The sequence below is a fragment of the Asterias rubens genome, chromosome 16 (genome assembly GCF_902459465.1).
Source record: "Asterias rubens chromosome 16, eAstRub1.3, whole genome shotgun sequence".
NCBI classification, from domain to species: Eukaryota; Metazoa; Echinodermata; class Asteroidea; order Forcipulatida; family Asteriidae; genus Asterias; species Asterias rubens.
In genome coordinates this window covers 5,960,163-5,975,738 of record NC_047077.1, presented here as the reverse complement: position 1 = coordinate 5,975,738, position 15,576 = coordinate 5,960,163, and the positions used below count along the sequence as shown (strand labels likewise).

Genomic DNA, 15,576 nt, shown 5'->3' with positions numbered 1-15,576 from the left:
AGTGAACAACACAAATATATGTAAATGGTTGCAAAGCATTTACAATGTCAACTTGGTTACAAAAACTGATGTAACATTGAATTGTAGTGAACTATTTTCAGTTATCTTCGTTGTACTATTTCAATTTCAGTTAAACTTTTCAGTAATGTATGATGATGGGATTAAAGGGACACGTTGCCTTGGATCGGGCGTGTTGGTCTGTGGAAAGTGTTTGAAACCGTTTGGTATGAAATGCATATGGTTAGAAAGATGTTTTTAAAGTAGAATAAATAATGATCCACACAAATATTCCTCAAAATATTCCCCCCAAAATTTGACTCCACAAAATGGCGTGCCGTGCTAGTTTACAATGTACAAAGAAAACTGTGCAATTTCCAGGCATATTAGTGTGGATTATTGTATTCTACTTTTACAACATCTTTCCAAGCATTCTTTCTAAGCATGTTTTTTTTCACAAATACTTTTCAAATTGCCTTTCATAGACCAACTTGCCCGATCAAGGCAGCTGTCCCTTTAATGTTTTAGTTTGAATCACTGCTTTGTGTGATTCACAATCAGAAAGTGAAAATAACCAAAGGAATTCCAATAAAATATGCGAAGTAGTGGGAATTGAACTACGATGGTTTCCTGTTGTGTGAGTTACTGTAAAAATTAACTAAGAAATAACAAAATTAAGCTTACTAGAATAAGGTTACCAGCCAAAATAGCATGTCACATGTACAATTCTGTGAATGGTATCCTGCTTATTTTTGCTCAACAGAAATGTTTTAAACACTATTTTCTGCATAAGCAGCTCTTGCCTTGGTGCCCCTTGATAAATGTAAATAAATTCACACAACCATTAATGTGCTGCATGGAAAAGGTGCCTGCAGCCGATTTCACGAAACGATAGGATTAATCCTAACTCGAGTTGGGACGAGTAACCCGTCCTAACTTAGGATGGGTTCAATTTGTCCTACGTACTTGGATACAGAACTGAACCAGTCATAAGTCCTAAGATGATTCCTAAGTTAGGAAGAGTTTGGCTGGCTTTAGAAGAAAGCCTGTAAGCACAATAAGTCCTTAGCACATACAAAATGTTATTTAGCAAAATTAAGTTACCACCAGAAAACCATACAGTTATCGTCACTGCGACTGGTAACTCGGTCATTTCTTGCTTAGCCAAGAAATTTGCTAAGCATAATTTTCTGCCTAACAGTTTGATGAAACTGGGCCTTGATTTAGTACAAACACAATAATGAAATGCATTGCCACCTTTTTCTATAACAAATACAAGATAACCAGCTTGTAATACTTTACGAGTTTATCGGTGCAGGAATGGTTTGAAAAGATTCACTCAAAACTATTGTCCAATACAGGGCGAGTCAAAAAGAAGTTGACCAGGATTGGTGATTTTTTTCAAGACAAACAAATGACACTCAAAAGTTCAGTAAAGCATATATTTAACAACCACTCTCTCCTGCTTATTAGAAAAAAAGAATGAAAGAAATTGATAATTCCAAAGAGGAATTACGTCCGTTTTATAAAAGGTACTCATTTAGCAAGCTGTCCATGGATTACTTGGAAGAAAAAAAAACGGATTACTTCTTTATGCCCTTTCCTACCTGCTCAGATGTTTAGATTCAGCCAAGAATTATCATTTCAAGGAAAGCTATAAACATGAGTCCTTTCAGTACAACAGGCATAATGTTGGTTTAGAAATGATCAATTTGGTTCATTCCTTTTTCTAGAAAAGCATGAAAGAATGCTTGTTTAATATGTGCCTAACAGGGGTTTTGAGTGTCCATTGTTGTTTTATTATTAAATCATAAATCTCGGTCAACTTCTTTATGACTCCCCCCCCCCTTTATAGTTCACTAAAACAAATGTTTCAATGTTAGCACACACAGTATCACACTAATACACCAAGCATTGCAACACCATACTCCAATATTTACAAACACAGTATGCAATATTAATATTTGGACCAATCCTGTGCAAAAGTTCTCAATCTTTGTACAATAAATTCTCTCCGTAAAAAACGCATTCGTCATTTCCAAACAATAATGAGAATGCTTAAAAAAACCCAAAAGTGTTCAAGATATTTACAAACCCTTTGTGCAAAAAAATGGATCTAACAGTTAAGTCCACTAGATTACAAAATAACACTCCATACTTTTGGCACACAATAGACTTGAAATAATGGAATTATAATACGAGAAAAAACACACATAGCACATTGTATGAGAATAAAAATATATATATTTCATCAAATTGAAATCTAAGATGATGTCTCAAAGTTTTTGGTCTCAAGTACCTGTTTTTTTATCAAAATACAAATGATTCATTGGAACACCTCCCAAATAAATAAACTCCAAAGTATTTTGCGCATCTAATTAACATTTTGGATGACCTTTGAAATGGCAAACTTCACATTGATCCCACGGTATTCATAATTTACCTTTGTTTTCAAAACATCTCGACATGAAATACCAATATCTCTAAATATATTCAATAAAAATCCACAGCATTACAGTTCTAATTTAAAGACCGCTGGTAAACAAAACTAATAATGATAATACATACAGCTCTTTGAGCCAAATTCACACAAATTGAATTTCTCTATAAGTCGGCATTAAGCACATTGGCAACACAATGTCTGGTAAAGTGTCATTTAAATATTTCTTGTGCTTTATATTTGATCTTTAAAAAAAGTCTTGGCGGTTGAACAACTCCCATCAGACAGGGGTTCCCGGTGATTTCATGAACGTAACGTCCGAGGTCAAAACTTCCAACTTACAGAAGATGTTATCGGAGGTCTGGACCCCCGACAAAATGTAGCAATGTTTGACAAGATTTTACAAGGGACCTTGGACACTACAAAATGTTTTGTCTTTTCACAGGAGGTATATTGTGTAAAAATTGTACAACCTTGCTACAACTTAGCAAGAGATCCTTGCTATAAGTTAACCATTTTGTTAACTTAACGGTTTGTTAAACCTATCAGTTGATAGTTAGCTGAGTGAACTTACCAATTGGCCTGTAACCTACAGGTTAGTTATGAAACTTAGCAAGAGATCCTTGCTATAAGTTGACCATTTTGTTAACTTAACAGTGTGTTAACCTATCAGTTGATAGTTAGCTGAGTGAACTAACCAATTGGCCTGTAACCTACAGGTTAGTTATGAAACTTAGCAAGAGATCCTTGCTATAAGTTGACCATTTTGTTAACTTAACGGTTTGTTAACCTATCAGTTGATAGTTAGCTGAGTGAACTAACCAATTGGCCTGTAACCTACAGGTTAGTTATGAAACTTAGCAAGAGATCCTTGCTATAAGTTGACCATTTTGTTAACTTAACGGTTTGTTAACCTATCAGTTGATAGTTAGCTGAGTGAACTAACCAATTGGCCTGTAACCTACAGGTTAGTTATGAAACTTAGCAAGAGATCCTTGCTATAAGTTGACCATTTTGTTAACTTAACAGTGTGTTAACCTATCAGTTGATAGTTAGCTGAGTGAACTAACCAATTGGCCTGTAACCTACAGGTTAGTTATGAAACTTAGCAAGAGATCCTTGCTATAAGTTGACCATTTTGTTAACTTAACGGTTTGTTAACCTATCAGTTGATAGTTAGCTGAGTGAACTTACCAATTGGCCTGTAACCTACAGGTTAGTTACAAGCTACGTACAAGTTCTCAATGTGTTTTGATTTAGTATCGTAAAACACAGACTAAAAGGCTTCAAACCCTTTGAGCAACAAATGAGGATATGAAATTTGTAATTTGCCAACATCTAGTCAGACTTTAGAATTGAAAATAAAAATGCTTGTACAATGTACATACAGAGCAATGGTTCCAAGATTGACCAATAATGCATCACACAATAGACAGATTCAATAAGTCTGCTTTCATACAGAGATAGAGTCTAATGTTCTTTGGTTTGGTACAATTTTAACATGCCAAAACATAGGATTCAAAGTGCCACTAGCTACCGGGCAATCTCGGTAGTCTATGTTGGTAAGACACTGCTCTAGAATTGCAAGGGTCGTGGGTTCGAATCCCACCCGCGTAACATGCCTGTGATATTTGTTCACAGGACTCTGGAAAGTACTGAGTATACAGTGCTCACACACATCGGTATATGGGTAAAAACCAAAATTAATATTCTTATCCCGATGCAAATTTAACCTCATTATAAAAACATGTCTGATTATGCTTCAAGATAGATCGTATCAGCAAACAGAAAGAGACTTCTGAAAAATCTACTCCGCGGTAGAAGAGAGGTCTCCCGAATTTAAAAAAAAAATACTCCGCGGCAGTGGAATGTAAAGCAAGACAAGTTCTCAAAAGAACATTATCTACCCAGCAAGTAGACATGGTATTACCGCACACCAAATATACAATGATACCTCAATACGCAATGCCCCAAATCCCATCAGAAAGAGACTCATAAGAAAAAAACTGTTGTAATCTGCTGTGACGTCGATGGTGCATGATATTGATAATATAATCGCAATTTCAATCGCCTTCATCTGTTATTTCCAGACATTTCAACAGCTCACTACTCAGCATCAGATCTTCTTGCTCTTGCTCTTCTTGTTCCAGAGGGATGTCGCTGCCACCAAAGGTGTGAGAAGTGTCACTTTTAAAACCTATAAGGAGAAAAATAGTCAGATTTTTATATAACACCCAAGCAGATCCTTGCCATTTGATTGGAGGATTGTCCGTCATGTGATGGCAAATAAACGTCATTCACTGTGCATTTTTTTGTTCCATTCACCGTGAATTTTTGGTTCCATTCAATTTGTTCTATTGCACGGTGCAAACCACATCACCGTGTATTGGTGTAATAGTTGGGTATTATGTCACAACTAAATATTATACACTTTGACAGTTGTATCCTCCAATCAAAATGGCAAAGATCTACTTGAACGTCATACAAAACAAACAATTATGAGTTTTTCCATTTGTGCAATAGTGAGAATATTTTCATTCGTTGGAAAGATGGAGTGTTCCATTCAACTCGGCTCCGCTCGTTGAAAATATAAATCCGACTTTCTACTCTTGAAAATATTTTCACCATTGCACTCATAGAAACTCATTATTTGTATATATATAGTCATTATGGGCAGTGCTAATGTGATACTTGTGTGAAGAATAGATCTGGAAATGAATGATGAAGTTAAGTGAATGCCATTGCTATCCACATAAAGGCCATTGTGAGTGATATGGGCTTTTCTGTGGCACATTCTGACAACAAACAAATATGCTGAAGGAAACAATAATGTGAGTTTATAAAAAGGATCACACAACAATTGAAGGAAAGTGAAGGAAAACAGAATTTCAAAATACAAAAAATTCCAGTGATTTGTAATCAGAGTAAAATCTGACCAATAGTTTAAGGGGAAAAGAGAAGATGATAACCTTTCGGTACAAGAGAGGTATATGGTTTGAATTGGAGACTAGGGTTTAAGGAGTGGGCTAAATTTGGGTACCAGAGAGTGGGCTACATGTGGGTACCAGAGAGTGGGCTAAATGTGGGTACAGAGATTGGGCTAAATATGGGTACTAAAGAGTGGGCTAAATATGGGTACCAGATAGGTACAATCTTTAAATTGAGGAGTGACTGGTTCAGGGATCAAGGGGAAATGATTGAGTGATTGCTTTAGGAGGGGGGGGGGGCCTGCAGCCAGCTGGGTATTGGTGTGCTTTGTGTCAAGCTCAGACATCTGGTAGGTTTAAGGTGTGTTTAAATAAAGACGTATAATATAATAAAGACGTGGATCCTAGGTCTGTGTATGTGCTGCTAGAGTTTGATTATAGGTGAATATAATTACAGTGTTTGAGTAGGGAAGGGGTGGGGAAATGTGCTAGCACATTCTATTATAGCCTATGTTTAAAGGATCATTACAGAATTGGTTTTTGCTAACCAAACAATTGCAGCCAACAATACCCCAAAACACCATTCTCATAGCAATAAGCGTAACTTTTAAGGTCCTTTTTAATACATGCATTTTAAAAAACAACCAAGGGGCCCTACAGCTTACATAGCCTAGCCCTCAACTAATCAGAATTAAGCATTCACAAGATTTAGAAAGTCAAACAATTCAAGATTGCAGCTATTTAACAAAGCTTTTTTATCGTCTCCTGACGATGACTAGAGCAAGCTAGTCAAAACATTGAGACCAATTTAAGAACCGACTCCGCCGTAGTACAGTTAATCACGATCCTATAAGCTTAAGTAGTAGTCCCAGCCTATTTTCTATGTCCGCTCGGGTAATAGTTAAAAAGCAGGACAGTTCTTTTCAGAACTGAAAAGTCCCCCAAACCCCCGAACATCTACTCCGCGGTAATAGAATAAAGCAAGACAGTTATCTAAGAACAAACTCTACCTGGCAAGTAGATACACACATGGTGTTACCGCAAACCAAATATACATTGATACCTCACCATGCAATGCCTCAAATCCTATATAGCCTTTTAATAGCTCATTGGACATTAAGTCAGTGAGTTAAAGGGGGAGGGATATTAAAATATTAGTGTTGATGAATGTGAGTGCAGAAAGTGCAGCTCTGGAATTCAAAAGCAATGTATGTAGTTAGCTTGTGAGAAGTGTCGCTTTTATAACCTATAAGGGGAACAATAGTCAGATTTATATAACACCCAAACAGATCCTTGCCATTTGATTGGGAGGGGTATCGAAACATTAGTGTTGATAAATGTGAGTGCAGAAAGTGCAGCCGTGGGATTCAATGGTATGTAGTTTGCTAGGGTCCAAGTTTAGGGGTTGGAGCACCGTGATACTATCCATCCAAACTTGGGCACATGGAACTACAAATGGGCTGGATCATCTAGTACAGACAAGTGTACACACTGTGTATTGGTTGAGTCAAGAGTTGGGAAACAGTGGGTGCGTTCGCTTAGCTTCTCCGGGTCGACCCTGGTCTGCCCCCACTATGTTCGAATAGCTTTGACGTCATTCCAGGGGCTCCACCAGGTCAGCCCAAGTACCCTGCTTATGGAACGGGTCACTTGGGGCTGGCCTGAGAGGTGCATAACGTCACCACAAGAGGGTGTGTGATCGTTCGATTAGCTCTTGTCAGGGGCTGACCCGAATGAGCACTGTGGGGTTGACAAAGGAAAGCTAATCGAACACACCCAGTATTGTGAATTTAACAATCTTATGCAACTACAAATCGAGCAAGTAAATCCTAGATGGGCAGGATAAAGCACACACCAACATGGGCTGGTTAAGCTAGGTGAACTAATACTGTGTTTGTAGCTATATCTACTTTGTGACAATAGTTCATGACACTGGCGTTTTAGCTATATATGGTAAATTTCAGCTTTCCCATTTGTTAATCTGATTACTTTGCGTTTGCTAAATGCTACTGATATTCTATGTCCACAGCTGACAAAGAGGGCGTGTACAAATGTAGAGCACACACATACAACAACTGGGCTTTAGCATTATCCATGTTCTATGGCTCATAGACACAAGTAGAGCTACATCGTGAAAGAAATCAGAATAATAATAAAAACAAACCGTTTTTATACAGCGCAAAATTACAGTGAAGTCTCAAAGCGCTTTTGGAAGGTCACTAGAGAAAAATCAGGACCGTTGAATACAAAAATTACAGAAAATACAGAAAGGACTGCAAAATCATAATGCATAAGTCATTTCACAAAAAGATGTGTCTTCAAAAGAGACTTAAACAGTTCTAGAGAGGAGCTTTCTTTTATGCAAATTATAGGGAGTGAATTCAAGAGTTCAGGAGATACAGCCTGAAAAGCCCTTTGCCCATAAGCTAAGGTGGTGGCTGGAAAAAAAGAGTAAGGAGATTTTTCAAGCCAGAAAGAAGAATGCAAACAAACCCTGTCAGCTTAGTGATATTGAAACTGTAAAATAGTCACAGAGGAAAAGATCTGAAAGTGAGAAAGTGACTGTGAAGAACGGATTGCAACAAAAGGAATCACACAAAAGATGTAGCCGAAACACTACCCAAGCAATATGCCAAAACGTGCGACTCAAATTGAAACTGCAAGTGTAAAGCGGAGGAATGAAAAGTTAAAAGAGGAAAGTTTGAGATTTGTAAACACGTGAAGAAAGACACAAACTGTTAGTAAATCCAGAAGTGAAAACAAAACATCCTTCCATGAGATCTTTATCACACAGCAGCCACCTTGGATTCATAATGAGGCTTGGTTCTAAACTACTTTTTAGTCTTTAAAGGCACTGGACACGTTTGGTAATTACTAAATGTTTGAAAAGCTTAGTTGGTAACAAGCAAAGTAGAGCTGTTGATAGTATAAATCATTGTAAGAAACAACTCCTTCTTAACTCTGAAGTAATGAAGTTTTTGAGAAAGAAGTTTCTCACTAAAATATTTGAATCTGAGAAAGACTTAAGGCCAATAACCAAATGTGTCCAGGGGTCGGTTTCACAAAGAGGTAAAGACACTGGACACTATTGGTAATTGCCAAAGACCAGTCTTCTCACTTTGTTAATGCATAAATTAACAAACCTGTGAAAATTTGAGCTCAATTGGTCATCGAAGTTGCGAGATAATGAAAGAAAACACACCCTTGTCACACAAAGTTGTGTGCTTTCAGATGCTTGATTTTGAGACTTCAAAATCTAATTCTGAAGTCAATCAAATTCGTGGAAAATTACTTCTTTCCCGAAAACTACGTTACTTCAGAGGGAGCCGTTTCTCACAATGTTTCATACTATCAACAGCTCCCCATTTCTCGTTACCAAGTAATGTTTTATGCTAATAATTATTTGAGTAATTTAACCAATAGAGTGTCCACTGCCTTTAAGATGAGTTACTCGTCCTACCTTAAGGACTAGATTTCTAGTCACAAGTTAGGACTATCTTTGTGAAAGGGACCCCTGTATCTTTAATTGTTGCATATAGACCATATGAACCTTGTTTACAATAAGTGTGACCTTGTACATTCTTTGAGTATTCTGGCAGGCACAATACTGCACAGGTCGTATGGGAAAGTTGACATTTTGTGTCATAATTTCCACATCAAAGTAAAAGCTGGACAAGTTTTGTTATGTGCCCCCTTTCATCATATCAAAAGTTGATAAGAATTAGACAGTGTAATCTCCATAAAATATAAGATTTTGTGACTTCTTCCATTCGGCTGTGTACAAATCGCGCCTGCAGGAAGTCCAGGCTCTGTGGCTCTTTTGTAAACAAGTGATGACACAGGTCACATCGTCTATAGACGATGTGACCACTGACGTCACAAGAAAACCATAACATGATTCGCGCGCATACCGCCGGGCAAAACCTTTGTGTTTTGGCAGCCAGCTAGAAAGGGTATGCAATCTTACCATGACTACGTGTCTTTTTGCCCAGCGAATCATGACGTATACAGTGTTTTTTCAGTAGAGGGCGGTATAAATGTAAACACAGGTCACATCGTCTATACACTCAGTGATAATGGTATGATTGAGATAACCATTGACTGTTGTTGGATGATAATGATCTCTAGGTGAATTTAAAAGCTGTACCTACGCCCACTACATACATGACTAACAAGGTATTGGATCACATTGAGAGAGAAAGTTGTCTCTCGTATTCGTCTCGTAGATGCGATAAATTCTCTGACTCATCGTCGGGGTCACTGCACTCTCGATCAGATGGTGGGGGAGAGGAGTCATAAATCTCACGGGATTCCCCTTTATTTGATACAAAGGTTTTATGCAATGGAAGCAGCGTGAAAAGGAGAGAAAAAGCGCTAAATGTTAATGGGAAAATGGTTATTGGCTTAATGCTATGCTGGGATCTTAAAATTATAGTACACCCTAACTACCATAGTACAGTGTATTACAGAAACAGGTATGTGTTACTCCCAGACTACCAACTAAACCTTTTCCCTCCCCCTCCCCCTCCAAAAACAAACAACAAACAACAAAAGTAAACAAACACGCAAATAACCTTCAAAACAAACAATATTAAAAGGGAACAGATATGTCTATCAGACTACCCAAACTATCAAGCTAGCCCAAAACCCCTTGACGATGCCCCCCCCCTCATCAGAAAACAAAGACAACAACAAACAAACAAGTAAACAAACACCACTAAACCAGTTTTTAGTAGACTTGTGGACAAGTCATTAATGGTTTGTCACGGTGAGATAGTCGAGCTGGGGCGGTGTTGTAATGATTCAGGTTTCCGCAATTAAATACTGCTCTCACAAGATAACTGCTTTCGCGCGAACTGCTGGTTGCCGACTTCTACTCCCCAGGGACCGTATTCATGGGAGCAGTAGTCTTGCTGGGCCAGGAGTCTGGAGAGAATACAGCAGAAATTGTGGGGAGATTCGGAATAGAGTCCGAATGCTCTCACCGTGACAGACATTTAACGACTTGTCCACAAGTCTAGTTTTTTTTATAGAGTTGTTAGCTTTTTTAAGTGTCTATCTAGCCTGTAAAATGTAGTTGCTGATTTATGTATGTTTGTGAACTGCATAAAGGCGCTATATAAATGCTTTACTATTGTAAATGTTTTACTATTGTTATTAAAACCCAACCGCCATGACCCAATTTCATAGAGCTGCTTAAGCAGCAAATATTGCTTAACAATTTTCTGCTCAGCAGAAATGAGCAAGATACCAGTCATACATTTTACATGTAGTATGGTAGTTTGGCTGGTAACCTTTATTCTGGTAAGCTAAATTTGGTTGCGCTTAGCTACTTTTCCTGCTTAAGCAGCTCTATGAAATTGGCCCCTGATATTAAGATACAAGGAGGCTACCAGGGCCCAATTTCATAGAGCTGCTTAAGCACAAAAAGTAGCTAAGAACAAAATAAATATGCTTACCAGAATAAGGTTACCAACCGAAATACCATGTCACATGTACAATGTAAGACTGGTATACTGCTCTTTTCTGCCAAGCATAACATTGTTATAAGCAGTATTTTCTGCTTAACAGCTTGTTTAGCATAAAAAAATGCTTGACAAATTTCTCTGCCAAGCACAAAATGAGTGGGGCACCAGTCACAACAGTGGAAACTTTATGGACTGTTGGCTGTTTTTGCTAAGCAAGATTTTCCTGTGCTAAGCAGGTTTTTGTGCATACAGGCTTCATGAAAGTGCGCCCTGATATTTAGATACAAGGCTAATAGGGAAGCCCCTGATTGATTGAATCTTATTGATTAATTGATTGACTGATTTGTCTCAACATACCTTCAGGTGGCAGGACGGACTCCCAGGAGTATTTAGTGATATCTACAGCCTGTGTTATCCAAGCATGGCTCTGCATATCACGTAGAGTACAACGCCATTCAGGCTCTGGGTGTAGCAACCACGCAACCAGTTGCATCAAATCTACCACAAACAACAACATCGTTCAAATTCATTAGTAAGTTGCATAAGAGAGTTTATGCATTCTGATTGGGAGGGTGAAGCAACCACGCAATCAATTGCATCAAATCTAATACAAACAACATCGTTCAAATTCATTAGTAAATTTCGTATGAGAGTTTATGTATTCTGATTGGTCAAAGACTTGGACTAAGTCTGTGCTTACGATCACCATTCTCCGATCACATGGCAAGCGCCAAATTTCTGTGCTTATGGTGTAACCGAAGAATGCCTAGTAACACACGCACTAACCTGTGAAATACGCTTGACGTAAGAGTGGAATTCTCTGCTTCCGCAAGCGCCGATTCTTTGCTTACGGTAAGCAGGAGCCATGTGTTTCATGAAAACCTCTAATTGAGTCGGGATGGTTCTGAGTTGAAACCAACAGTTCTTTTCAGAACCACCTCAACTCAACTTATAGAGATTATCATTACATGGTGTTACCGCAAACCTCACTAGATCATTCTGATTGGTTGAAGATTGGTCATTTGGGGGTGTTTTAACAAATGATGCCAAGACCAGCTAATTGAACTAGCAAACACTTGAAGACACTGGACACTATTGGTAATTGTCTAAGACCAGTCTTCTCACTTGCTGTATCTCAACATATAATTAAAATAACAAACCTGTGAAAATTTGAGCTCAATCAGTCATCGAATTGCGAGATAATAATGAAAGAAAAAACACCCATGTCACACGAAGTTGTGTGCCTTCAGATGCTTGATTTCGAGACCTCAAATTCTAAATCTGAGGTCTCGAAATCAAATTCTTGGAAGATTACTTCTTTCTCGAAAAGTACTCAACTTCAGAGGGAGCCGTTTCTCACAATGTTTTATATTACCAACCTCTCCCCATAACTCGTCACCAAGTAAGGTATTATGCTAATAATTATTTTGAGTAATAACCAATGGTGTCCACTGCCTTTAAGCAAAATTTAATTGCTCCTTTGAAAAAGTAATAGTATTTTAAAAGAGTTCTGAATGTATAACTGTGTATGATGAATGTTTTATTGGATGAATGATTGTTATTGTTTATACTGATTTTTGTGCTGATCGCACCACTTCATACAGGAAACGGCAGTCATGATTGATTGAATGATTTCGCACAACAGCTGTTTGCTGATAATACCATTTGATACTAGTTCAAGTTTGATTATATATGGTTTCACCCAACAACTATTTGCTGATCTCACCATTTGAAACATGGAAAAGTTGAGAACTGATCGAACTATTTGACACAACGGCTATTTGCTGATTGAACCATTTGATACTAGAAATTAATCGCATGATTTCAAACTTCACTGTTCGATGAGCTTACCATTTGATACAGGAAACGGCGGTTTAAGAATGGCTTGAATGATTTCTTCGGCATCATAGAATGGGTTTTCTTGGAAGATGAGTGTGTATAGAGTCACTCCTATTGCCCATAACTCCAACTCAGGTCCCTTGTAACTGAAGGAAGTAATAATAATAATAATATTAATATCAAAGTCTTTTAAATAGCGCACGTATCTACCAAACAAGGTACTCAAGGCGCTTACTTTCAGAAGGATAGGTAATTGCAGTGATGAATTTTGAGACCCAATTATTGAGCACCTTATAAGGGTTTACAAGGTGCTACGGCGCATACAGCAGCCATAGCCAGGAACACCGGGGCGAACCCCTTATCTTTTGGAAAAGTGTGCTGGGTTCTTTTACATGCGTTACACAACACATGGGACCAACGGCTTTACGTCCCATCGACGAAGCAATTGTTAAGTGTCTTGCTCAAGGACACAAGTGTCACGGCTGGGGATTTGAACCCACACTCTGCTGATCTGAAACACCAGAGTTTGAATTTGATGCACTTAACCGCTCGGCCACGACACTTCCACAAGTAATGGATTGGTAAATGTTAAATTATAAAGATATTGATGTGCTGAGTCAAAGAACAATGTATGACATCACATTATTAACACTAATCAATTGGTAGAAGCGAACAATAATCTTACACGTTATAGAAAACACTTTATTAAAGTTTCATGAGCTTTTATCAGGAAAAGAGGTGTTAGCACAGAAAAAATGTTGCTTAAAGTCACCTGGAAGTGGTATTTTTCAAAATAAAGCTTTTGTCACTAATATATGTGTTTTGATGAGTGGAATGTGAATAAACAGTTAACTAAGGTTTAAAAAAACCAGTTCTTATGTTATTTACAAATTTAAGAGTAGACCCCGACCTGAGAGGGTGCTGTTCGTGACGTCAATCGAGGCAGACTTTGCCTTTAATGCGTAGAGTAAACACAATTTCAAAGTACACGTACGGACCAAGTCGTGAGTTTGTACGTTTCCAAAAAAAATGTTTTGTTTTTTCCGGCAATGCCGACCAGGTGTATTGCTGCTGAATGCAGAAAAACACTTTTTGAAATGTACCAACTCACGACTTGGACGTACATGTACTTTGCACGTGTGTTTACTATACGCATGCAGGCAAAGTCTGCCTCGATTGACGTCACAAAAGGGGTAGGCGGAGTCAGTCCCCCAAACAACTTTATAAATTTTTTAAACATATAAATCGTAACAAACAATTACTAAAAAAATTGTTTTATTGTTCGTAAGCATATACTCTTATGTTTGAAAGAAAAAAAATTCTATTTCCAGGTGACTTTAAAAAGTTTCTGCTTAGAAAAAATAAGCAGGATACCAGTACCAGTCACAGATGATGCCAAGGAATTTTAGTAAGCATAGTATTGGTTGTGCTTAGCTGCATTTTTTGGCTTGAGCAGCTTTATGAAACTGAGCCCTGGTCTATGAAGTGACTTCATTTATGGATCAATCCTGACTAAGGCCATATCCGAATTAGTAGCTACGGCTACCTCTACGACTGTTGCTAAGGATGTCCAATATCTCAATGCATGATAACGGACATCTACCCACAGCCGTAGCTGTAGCCACAGACTTAATATCAGTAATAATAATAATAGTGGCTTCTTATATAGCGCTCAGGCCCGTCAAGCAGTGACGCTTCAACATTATTACCCCTGGTCACTGGGCCTCAAATCATTCCTTAAACCATCTCAGCTCCCTGGGGAGTATACAGCCTGTGCCGCAAAATATGTAGCGCACTAAGCTAATCAATCACAAGAACTAACTCTGCCCTCCACAGGTACCCATTTACCCCTGGGTGGAGAGAAGCAATAATAGTGAAGTGTCTTGCTCAGAGACACAAGTGTCACGACCGGGATTCGAACCCACACTCTGCTGAACAGAATCACCAGAGCTTGAATGTGCTCGGTGCTCTTATCCGCTCGGCCACGACACCCCGTGCAGCTGCACTTACTTGTTCCCGAGCAGTACTTCTGGTGAGCAGTATTCAAGAGTTCCACAGAATGTAGAGAAGAGTTTTCCTGGTTCCATATGAGCAGCTGAACCAAAGTCAATCAGCTTGATATGGAACCGTTCATCTAAGATCAAGTTCTCATCCTTAATGTCTCTATGGAGGATGTTTTTATCGTGGATGTACGACACAGCAGCAACAACCTGAAGGTAGAAGTGGTTCAATCAATTAGAAGCAGCTGGTACAAGGCATCAACCCAACATAATGCAAAGCAATGGCTTTAAAAGCAGTGGACACTATTGGTAATTGTCAAAGACTAGCCTTCACAGTTGGTGTATCTCAACATATGCATAAAATAACAAACCTGTGAAAATTTGAGCTCAATCGGTCATCGAACTTGGGAGATAATAATGAAAGAAAAAACACCCTTGTCACACGAAGTGTGTGCTTTAAATGGTTGATTTCGATACCTCAAGTTCTAAATCTGAGGTCTTGAAATCAAATTAGGAAAATTACTCCTTTCTCAAAAACTATGGCACTTCAGAGGGAGCCGTTCTCACAATGTATGTTACCATCAACCTCTACCCATTACTCGTCACCATGAAAGGCTTTATGCTAATAATTATTTTGAGTAATTACCAATATCATCCACTGCCTTTAAAGGGAAGGTACACGTTTGGTAATTGTCAAAGACCAATCACTTGGTGTATCCCAACATTAAGCATAAAATAACAAATCTGTGATTATTTGGGCTTATATCAATGAGAGACTTGTGAACGCTAGGTGGCAGCAGACTTACCAGGTAAATTTCCATTGTTTACGTTGTTCTGAGCACGCGCATATTAACAAGAACAATGGATTTTACCTGGTAAATCTGCTGCCACCAAGAGTCCCAAAA

The 15,576-nt window shown here is 38.3% G+C and overlaps 1 protein-coding gene across 2 annotated transcripts in view; it reads right to left on the bottom strand.

The window, feature by feature from the left end:
* Positions 1-4,097: 4,097 nt before the first annotated feature.
* LOC117300621 (PAS domain-containing serine/threonine-protein kinase-like) overlaps positions 4,098-15,576 on the bottom strand; it is a 54,026-nt gene continuing 42,547 nt past the window's right edge. For both annotated transcript variants that reach the window (XM_033784290.1, XM_033784291.1), the window contains exons 18-21: positions 14,682-14,881; positions 12,684-12,817; positions 11,190-11,330; positions 4,098-4,634 (exon numbers count right to left, since the gene is read on the bottom strand). In XM_033784290.1, the coding sequence (XP_033640181.1) occupies positions 4,501-4,634; positions 11,190-11,330; positions 12,684-12,817; positions 14,682-14,881 (609 nt within the window). In that variant the 3' untranslated portion in view covers positions 4,098-4,500. The remainder of the gene's footprint in view (positions 4,635-11,189; positions 11,331-12,683; positions 12,818-14,681; positions 14,882-15,576) is intronic.